General features: G+C 43.9%; 1 protein-coding gene across 3 annotated transcripts; it reads left to right on the top strand.

Annotated features, from left to right (window-relative positions):
* The first annotated feature begins 1,337 nt into the window (after positions 1–1,337).
* LOC121865566 lies at positions 1,338–9,452 on the top strand. 3 transcript variants are annotated; one of them, XR_006088774.1, is made up of 10 exons: positions 1,338–1,834; positions 1,939–2,005; positions 3,198–3,338; positions 3,604–3,731; positions 4,345–4,518; positions 5,015–5,204; positions 5,421–5,642; positions 6,198–6,399; positions 8,839–8,916; positions 9,326–9,452. XR_006088774.1 is itself a non-coding variant. In XM_042365084.1 (9 exons), exons 1-9 carry the CDS (start codon positions 1,404–1,406, stop codon positions 8,856–8,858), a joined length of 1,572 nt encoding a protein of 523 aa, XP_042221018.1. In that variant the 5' UTR covers positions 1,338–1,403; the 3' UTR covers positions 8,859–9,452. The 3 variants fall into 3 exon arrangements, 2 of the variants coding, with proteins under 2 accessions (XP_042221018.1, XP_042221016.1); XM_042365084.1 differs by having other exon boundaries at positions 8,842–9,452; XM_042365082.1 differs by having other exon boundaries at positions 8,839–9,452.
* The last annotated feature ends 631 nt before the right edge of the window (positions 9,453–10,083 follow it).

Here is a 10,083-nt window from a genome sequence, read left to right as displayed (position 1 = left end):
TTATACTCAAATAGCAGAGTTACAGTTGTAGTGACGTTGTTGTGTACATCTGTTGTGTATTCTTTTGTATGTGTAGGATTGTTGCCTATAGCGCGTGTGTGTGTGTGTGTGTGTGTGTTTTGGAGTTAGTTCTTGTAAAAGTCCCCATTAATTATCCAACAGGATCTATCGTGGACTTGATGTGTTTCACCAGTTACCGCTGATAGATTACAAAGACATAAGTCGATAAAAATGTTTATATACAGTAACTCAAGAAAAAGAAGGAATCGCCGTACAAATGATAATGTAAATAAAAGGTCCTGCACTCTCGTTAGTTTCGACCGCTGTCACCCAAACTAAAACAGACAACTGTCCACTGGCCCACCACGTAACCTGAACGTATCTGACGAGTTATTAAACAACAGGAACACTTTGGTAAATGAAGAAAAAAATAACTGGAACGGTTTTCTGGTTGTATCCGCCTCAACTCAAACTCTGCTTTGGACACAAATAAAATTTTCTTGTCTTACTATGCCCCCTCAGGGGTGACTGTGACAATGGGGTAGGTGTGGTGTCACTGAAGAGTGTAGCAACAAGTATGATGCCAGTGAGAGTGAGGCAGCAATACTATAGTGCCAGTGAGGGTGGAGGCAGCAGGTATGGTGCCAATGTGGGAACAGATATAGTGGGCCAGCGAGAGGGCCCAGCAGGTGTGTAGTGGGCCAGTGAGAGGACAGCAGGTGTGTAGTGGGCCAGCGAGAGGACAGCAGGTGTGTAGTGGGCCAGCGAGAGGACAGCAGGTGTGTAGTGGGCCAGCGAGAGGACAGCAGGTGTGTAGTGGGCCAGTGAGAGGACAGCAGGTGTGTAGTGGGCCAGCGAGAGGACAGCAGGTGTGTAGTGGGCCAGCGAGAGGACAGCAATGTGTAGTGCGAGTGTCGGGGTAGCAGGTGTGTGGTTCTTGCAAGGGTGGTCAACAGGTGTCATGTTCTCATAGTCATCAAGAACACTCGGTTCCTCGTCACCACAGATAACAAGATAACAACACGAGGGTGAGACACTATTGCTGTTATCACCTCAGCTGTTTCCATCACACACTGTAATATAACTTCTTGCCAGTTTACATAGACAAACATATATACAATTAACTCTTTATAGCTCAGAAAGTTAATATATCCCATCAGTTGTTCTGTCAATAATATATAATGCTATAAGATTTTCGGGTGAGAACATTCGTGGATACACCAGTTTTATGAACGATATATTTTACTCAATGGGTTTTAATACTTGACAAGTCTTGTTACGCCGGCCACGTTATGACACACGGGAGTAGCGACACGTGTTTTAGTAAGCGCATAGGAAGGTTCACATCACAACCTATAAGTGCAGTATAAAACATAACCATAGAATATTAGTACGAGAGAAATATGTGTTTGTATTTTGTGTTCCTCGTCGCCATTACTACCATGACGTCGGCCTTACAGCTGCCACTGATCGAGGTTTTCACTGTAGCCAACAAAGACTATACTATCATTGACTTTATAGACAAGAGCTACCAGCCTGTTTTAATTCCCTGGTCCCTGAGGCGTCGTGATGTGGCCGCCCTCAAACCTTGGACGTTCCCGGCTCTTAACACCAGCTTGGAGGCAACCACCACGTTCTGTGTTGCCTCTGAGGGATCAAGAGCAGTGAAAGATTGTATAGGAAAAGGCGAGAGAGACGAAGAAGGTGAACGTGAAGAAGATAGCAAGAGATGTACAAGTGAGGAGGTGGATGCACAAGTGTCGCTGAGGAGGTTCGGAAAGGAGGGTGAGGGACGGTGGGGTCACGCCTTCACCACCATCACTAAAGACATCGGGTAAGATCTTCCTTCTGGGTGAATGAACTAAAGTGAGTTATATATGATTTATTTTCCCTTTGTTACCCTCGAGACTACTAGCATTGTCTCTCTCATCCCCTTAGGTCAGCGGTGGTGGTGCCAAGGTTCCTGAACGACGCTGACCTGACCTCTGTTGACCTTACGCAAACAGTGAGTGATATATATATATATATATATATATATATATATATATATATATATATATATATATATATATATATATATATATGTATATATATATATATATTTGTTATATTTCACACATAGCCTGTTCAACGAGCTTAAGCCGGATTTAGTAAAACGTTACTCTGACCACCTACGTGATACGAGTAGTCCCCATTAGAGGTTCACGGCGCCTTAAGCTCGTTGAACAGGCTTTGTGTGAAATATAACAAAGTCTAGGATTGCTTTTAGTATCCTGGTGGTCCAGCGGTTCACGTTCCCCGGTCAGTCATGGGCTCGTGGGAAGTGGGTTCGAATCCTGGCAGGTTGAGGTGTTGATTATATATATATGTATATATATATGTATATATTGCTATCGTTCATCGTTCATATATGGTGAATAGTGTACAGCATATATTGATTACTAGCAGGGTGTTAATTTTTTAGGGGGATCACCTGAAGATTAGGCACACCAGCTTATTTTACCTGGTGATTATACAGTACATCCTAACGCTGCCTGGACGTGGGGGTGGGGGGGGTAGGTTAACATCGGGGCGTTTAATCATCCGGTGAAGTAAGTTAGGGGTGTCTCTTCATAACAATATAATCGACAGGTAACTCCTTAAAACCACAAACACTTTAAAGACCACAAACACCGTAAAGACCACAAACACCTTAAAGACCACAAACACATTAAAGATCACAAACACCGTAAAGACCACAAACACCGTAAAGACCACAAACACCTTAAAGACCACAAACACATTAAAGACCACAAACACGTTAAGACCACAAACACCGTAAAGACCACAAACACAGTAAAGACCACAAACACCTTAAAGACCACAAACACATTACAGACCACAAACACATTAAAGACCACAAACACATTAAAAAACACAAACACATTAAAAACCAAACACCTTAAAGACCACAAACACATTAAAGACCACAAACACCGTAAAGACCACAAACACCTTAAAGACCACAAACATATTAAAGACCACAAACACCTTATAGACCACAAGCACATTAAAGACCACAAACAATCTTAAAAACCACAAACACCTAAAACTACAACCAATCTTTCCTTCACACCACAATGATCTCAACACATACTGTATATATCATGTCTTACATCGCCTCCCTACACACAGCACTGAACCACCTTATTACACAGGGCTTACACCACGTACGTCGGGGGTGGACGAGCCAGGTCTACGAGAAAGACACCACCACCAGCGCCTCCGTCATGTGTGTGGTGGAGGGTCGCCTCTCACTCACCCTCACGCCCTTCACACTAGCCTGGGATCAACTCAAGGTACAGGAACCCAGGCAAATATTTTTTATTATGTACTAACGGAATCAATCTTCATTTTTGATTAGTACAGCTATTTAACACAACAAATAATTGAATAAATAACAAACAAAAACAAAAACAAAAAATAATAATAATAATAATAATAATAATAATAATAATAATAATAATAATAATGCATAGTCCATATAAAAAATAAATTAATATAACCATAATTATAATCAAGCTTTAACCATGACCCTCTTGATGACGTCTGGTGGCCCCTCAGTGTGGCCCGGAGGTGTGTGAGCTGTCCGCCACGCCCACAGAGGAGGAGAAACTGAACTCGGAGATCCACGCCTTCCTCACACACGCCTCCGTCTTACCCCGCGGCTGTCTCTACATGCCCCCAGAATGGTTAGACAAATATTCTCATTTTTCATTTTGCGTCTTTAATTAAACGGAAAAATGATGTTGGTGAGATTTTAAATAAGTTAAGTTAAATGCAGGTAAGGTAAGGTTAGGCTAGGTTAGGTTAGGTATGATTAGGTTAGGTTAGGTTAGGTTAGGTTAGGTTAGGTTAGGTTAGGTTAGGTTAGGTTAGGTTAGGTATGATTAGGTTAGGTTAAGGTAAAAATTACATACGAGGAACAAGAGGTCCGGAAGGCAACTACAAAGACAATAGCCAACACTTGTATGAAACCTCAGCCCAGGGACGCCCAGCTGCCAAGACTCCCTCAACAGAGCTACACACACTGCCAACTCAATACGACTTACGTATACTGACAGTGAACCTGAGATCCCATAGAGTGAGAAGGTCGTGCGTTACCCCAGACCACCGAGTAATAACCAGAACGAACACACCTATTAGAACCTTTAATGAATCAGATAATTAAGTTAAAGTATTGTACAGTAATTAACATCCATGACAAAATAAACAACATCTTGATAAAAATAATATCTCAAAATAAATCAAAGTTGCTGGAGGTAATCTTACACACACAGACCCACTTGGTACGTTATCTTGCAGGCAGTGGTCCGCTGAAGCTCCTGTCGACACCACCTGCCTCTGGTTCACTTGGCAGGATGATCTTGTTATTCGAGAGGACGTCCTCAATCACCTCTTCTCTCCTGATGAAGATAGTGCCTCTACGGACGATGAGGTGGAAAAACCCTCAGTAGACAAACCTGGAGAACAGAAGAAGTAGGTTCCTCTTGCCGTGCTACCTAAGTCCTGACTCTGGGGAATATAAGGTAGTGAGTGACTCATGATCCCGGCTGATGGGGTTTTATTTACTCTTCATTTAACACAAGAGTAACTTTTATTTGAATTACATGTTAACATTCAACTTTTGCTACAAATTTGTTTATATTTTTTTTTTTTTTACTTACGAGATGCAATAAGGTATGACTGGACTTTTTACATACCTCAGTTATACAAAGATCTCGTGGCATTTTTCACAAATCTAAACGTCTACAAAAGACCTGTCACTTCTACACATCAATTCACGGTCATCTCTGGAAACGAGGGACCTGAAAGATAAAAAATTGGATGATATCAGTCAAGGAATCATTGAATGAATCAAGTTTACATGAAGAAAAATAATTATTTTGTGCATTATTATCGGTGTCTTTAATAACAGTATTAAACTTGTTAGGTAAATAAAACTTATGATTCTATCACTGTGTTATCCCTCCAGAAAGCAACGAGGAGCACCTGAGGGTCAGCCACGAAAGGCGTCCTCTACACTGTGGGAGGCACTGCCGAAGGGCCACAAGCGCCCCCTCCTGCTGTGGGGGGAAGAGAACCCCTTTTTTCACTTAATCCGTCGCTACCTACTGTCTGACCGTCACCTCCTCCTCCACACCTTCCTCGACCAGTTTCCCATTGTAGGTACACGAGTGATAGGTGTAAATGATCTGTTCTTTTTGTAATATAACAGGTATGGCTATTCACTGCTGGGCTCTTTTAGTGCACTGGTCTTTCGAGGTTTAAAGGAATGCCCCTTCCTTAGCGTGTTTTAAATAAATATTTACTATTTCCCCATACACGAGAGGGCCTAACTGTAATCCCTCATAATACGGGATCTTATTTTTCCCTCACAGGACAGGATCTTACTGCCTGATCTAGTGGACTGCCCTAGGGAGTGCCTGACCACCGCCACCACCATTTTCACTATCCTGGACACGGATGGTGATGAAGTACTGACGGCAAGGGACGCCACCTATCTGACGCAGGACACCTTCTCCTCCCTCACCCACCACCTGGATGACCTGGTGGACGAGCTGAAGGACCTCGCCAAGGATCAATGGAAGGATGTCAAGGAGGTAAGATTCTGAAGCTCTTCTGGACGGTGTCAAGTATAACCTTCTGTGTGGTGAAATGTGTACCAACGAGCAGTCGATTCAGATTAAACAGACCCCATCTCTGCGAAGCCCAAACCTAATCTAACCTAGACTTTACTTGCACATTAAGAGTGGGACCTATTAGAAATGGGTCCTTTGGGAATGGGGAAATATAACACTGAACCCTTGTAGAACTGAACCCATTAATCCAGATAATTAGGTTGGGACACACTTGGGCTGGAGTACATTACATTAGGACTGATGGAACACGCAAGACCTCACAGGAACAAAATCACAATCTAAATACATTAAGGATCATATAAAATAATCTAGAGGTATATGTAAGGCGAACAACAACAGTACATTACTCTTAAAAAAAATGGCGATACCTTGCAAAACAACCTTGGCTGGGACTACGTGTTACATAAAAATAAATAGACACGTAGGTAACTCACCAACATCCCTCCCTTATAAAAACAGTGAAAGTATAATAAAATATGGCCGCTTACTATGATTAACTCTCTTAAACTAACACAGACAACTGAAGATGCCAGACAAGAGTTCTTGAAGCGGGCTAAGGAACGGATGGTCGCTTCGGCTATTGCGTCAGTCAACCGCTGGAAATCTGGAGACCTGGAGGGCGTGGACGAGGAGTTACTGAAGGAGAATCTACCGGATATATACGCCCAGATCCTCACTGCCAGGGAAGAGACTACTGCCGCCCCTCCGCTTTCTTCAAGTGAGTCGTTGTCACTATGCTCGTACCCAGGTGAAGGCCGTTTACCTGTACTAACATCTCCGTTGAGTTACACCTTGAGACTGATCCTCGAGCATATCTTCTCAACCCGCAACATATAGATAATTATAATACAATTTGAAAATGACTCACAGCATTATTGTTAACTATAACCCAACCTAACCTAACCTACCCTAACCCAACCTAACCTAACCTAGTTTAATTTAGGCAAAAATTAATATAAACTGATATTTTTCCCACATGACAAAATAGTAAAGCAAAGTATATGTTCCCCCCAACACTCACCACCTGCACCACACACACTCACCAACACTCACCACCTGCACCACACACACTCCCTGCCTCACCTCCTACCACACGCTCATCAATACTCCACCACCTGCTACACACACTCACCAGACTCCTCCTACACCACACACTCATCAATACTCTACCTGCACCACACACTCAGCAAGACTCTCACCACCTGCACCACACACACACTCACCACCTGCACCACACACTCACATGACTCACACTCTACACCCACACACACCTCAATAAGACTCACCACCTGCCACACACTCACCACCTGCACCACACACACTCCCACCAAGACTCACTCTACACTGCTTTACTCATCAATACTCACCTGCACCACACACTCAGCAAAGACTCACCACCTGCCACACACTCACCACCTGCCACCACACTCACCATGACTCACCTCCTACACCACACACACTGTAAGACTCACCACCACCACACACTCACCTGCACCACACACACTCCCCAGACTCACTCCTACACCACACACTCTCATCAATACTCTACACCTGCACCACACACACTCAGCAAGATTTCTACCTGCACCACCACACACTCACCAAGACTCACCTCCTACACACCACACACACTCAGCAAGACTCACCACCTGCACCACACACACACTCAGCTCAACACCTGCACCACACTCACCACCTGCACCACACACTCACCACCTGCCCACCTCATCAATACTCACCACCTGCCACACACTCACAGATTCACCTCCTGCCCGAGCACACTCTGCCTGCACCACACACACACTCACCAAGACTCCTCCCTACACCCCACCTCCACCAGGCCTCACTCTACACCACCTCCATCAATCTCACCTCCTGCACCCACACACCTCACCAGACTCACCACCTGCACCATACACACTCACCAAAACTCACTTCCTGCACCATACACACACTCACCAACACTCACCTCCTACACCACACACTCATCAATACTCACCACCTGCACCACACACACTCACCAAGACTCACTCCTACACCACACACTCATCAATACTCACCACCTGCACCACACACACTCACCAAGACTCACCTCCTACACCACACACACTCAGCAAGACTCACCACCTGCACCACACACACTCATCAATACTCACCACCTGCACCACACATTCACCACCTGCACCACACACACTCATTGTCGTGATCCCAATATCCTTTATACCTGGGGAGTGAACCCTACCCCAAGTTGTCATCAAATAAAGGAACAAACAGGGAACACGGCAATAATTATCCCCACAAAAACCGACTCAACCGAATGTACTTGAATAAATAAGAATAAGTTGGAGTAAGTGAGTCACAAATGGGAAGATAATTAAATAATTCAATTTATGTTCTTAAAGGAGTACTGTCTAGCAACCATGGAATTTAAGGGAATAAGTGATTGTATATTAAAATAAGAGTGATGCCGGAAGGGTGAAAATATACCGTTAAAGGGTTAAATCAAATGAATACTACTTAATATTAACTATATTAAACACAGACATTACAATATATACACAGCAATCACAACCAACTGGTTATTTCCTACCAAATAGGAGATTCCTTAACACCAGGATCCCTTCCTAGGCCTAACTTAACGTTCCACTAATTACCAGATACCACTAGGGTATTGTAGATGACTGAACAAGGCACGTCTGTACTGGGCAAGTGTCGAGGCTAGAGTCAGTGTGGACACGTCCTGCCTATACCACGGTTTTCTAAAGAGAGAGAGTCTCTGGCCACACAGCATATGCGTGAGTAGCGTCTTAGCTCACGTGACCCAGGACAGTTGCCAAATAGTCTATAACTAATTAATACTACTCTTGGTTAGACTTAACAGAGTAACACAAATGATGCATATTAATGACATACATAGATATACAATTAACCTAAGTAACTAAGAACAACAATAAGATAATAGTAAAAATAAGAAGTTATTAATAGCTTGTGTGGAGTGGAGGCGTAAACAGATACCACACGACATGCGTGTTACAGGCACGTGACACTCATCAATACTCACCACCTGCACCACACTCTCACCACCTGCACCACACACACTCATCAATACTCACCACCTGCACCACACACTCATCAATACTCACCTCTCTCTCTCCAGCAGGTCGGGAGGAGTTGTAAGACGCTGCCCACCCATGATCTCCGCCTCTCTCCTCTGAACTCTCACGTCATCTGTAAGGTGTGTAGACGTTATACAGAACACCTCAATATACTGACTTAACTTTCCGATAAATAAGTTCCTAGAAGATTGATTATTGACATAATTGTTATCGACAAGTGCTGACAAGTGCTAAAACGTGGCTACAAGTGTTAAAAACTGCCGACAAGTGCTAGAAAGTGCCGATAAGTGCTAAGAAATGCTGGCAAGTGCTAAAAAGTGCTGACAAGTGACGACAAGTGTTGAAAAGTACCGACAAATGCTAAAAATTACCATTAAAAAGTACTGACAAAAAGCTGGTGGTGGCTGCTGTACCTTACGTTTAAAGAAACCACATCAAAACTCGTAAGATAGGATGAGTTTTTTCGTATAATATTTGGCTGTATAATTAATTCACAAGTGAAATCTAAATATATACTTGCAATTTCAGATCTTAAATGTACGATGATGAGAATGCCAGAGAAACGTACACAGTAAGTCCACTAACACACACACACACACACACACACACACACACACACACACACACACACACACACACACACACACACACACACACACACACACACACACACACACTACTACTACTACTATTACTACTACTACTAGTATTTACTACTTTGCAGTCATCTCTGCCTGTCCCCATCACCCACTCGTCCGTCGCCATAGGACTTTTGTGGGTATAGGGGATTTGATGACGATGAGAAGTATGATGAGCTGGATGATGGCTGCAGATGAGTTGATTTATGTGGTGAGGCAGGAGCGCAGGCTGCAACCGCATATCTTGGCTTTCCCTTTTCCTGATCCAGTGGTGCAAGTATTGCAACGACTAAGGAGAGGGAGATTTGCAATGGACTGTTGATATCCCAGTTTGTTGGGATTCGCCTTGGTAGCCTGTCCATCATGCATTGCCTTCATCCGCCGGTGTAGTCGTTGGGTTCCCATGTTGGTCCCCTCTTCCGTCGATACCGCCATTGAGGTCTTGTTGGAACTCAGTAAGCATGTCTGCCTGAAGCGGGGCTCCACCGCAGATTTGTCGTTTGGGGTTTATTCCCGTAGCCTTATACCTACCAAGGTTAATCTGCAAGGCAGTGGGGCAGTGGTTAGTAGGCGTGTCCACATGCTAGTGGGCTTATGCGCCGTCCCTCTGGGGCCCGCTGCAGCTCCGATATCCCCTGCTGGTCTAGC

The sequence above is a fragment of the Homarus americanus genome, unplaced genomic scaffold, assembly GCF_018991925.1.
Source record: "Homarus americanus isolate GMGI-L3 unplaced genomic scaffold, GMGI_Hamer_2.0 scaffold25483, whole genome shotgun sequence".
In the NCBI taxonomy this organism is placed as follows: domain Eukaryota; kingdom Metazoa; phylum Arthropoda; class Malacostraca; order Decapoda; family Nephropidae; genus Homarus; species Homarus americanus.
This window is presented reverse-complemented; position numbering and strand designations above follow the sequence as displayed.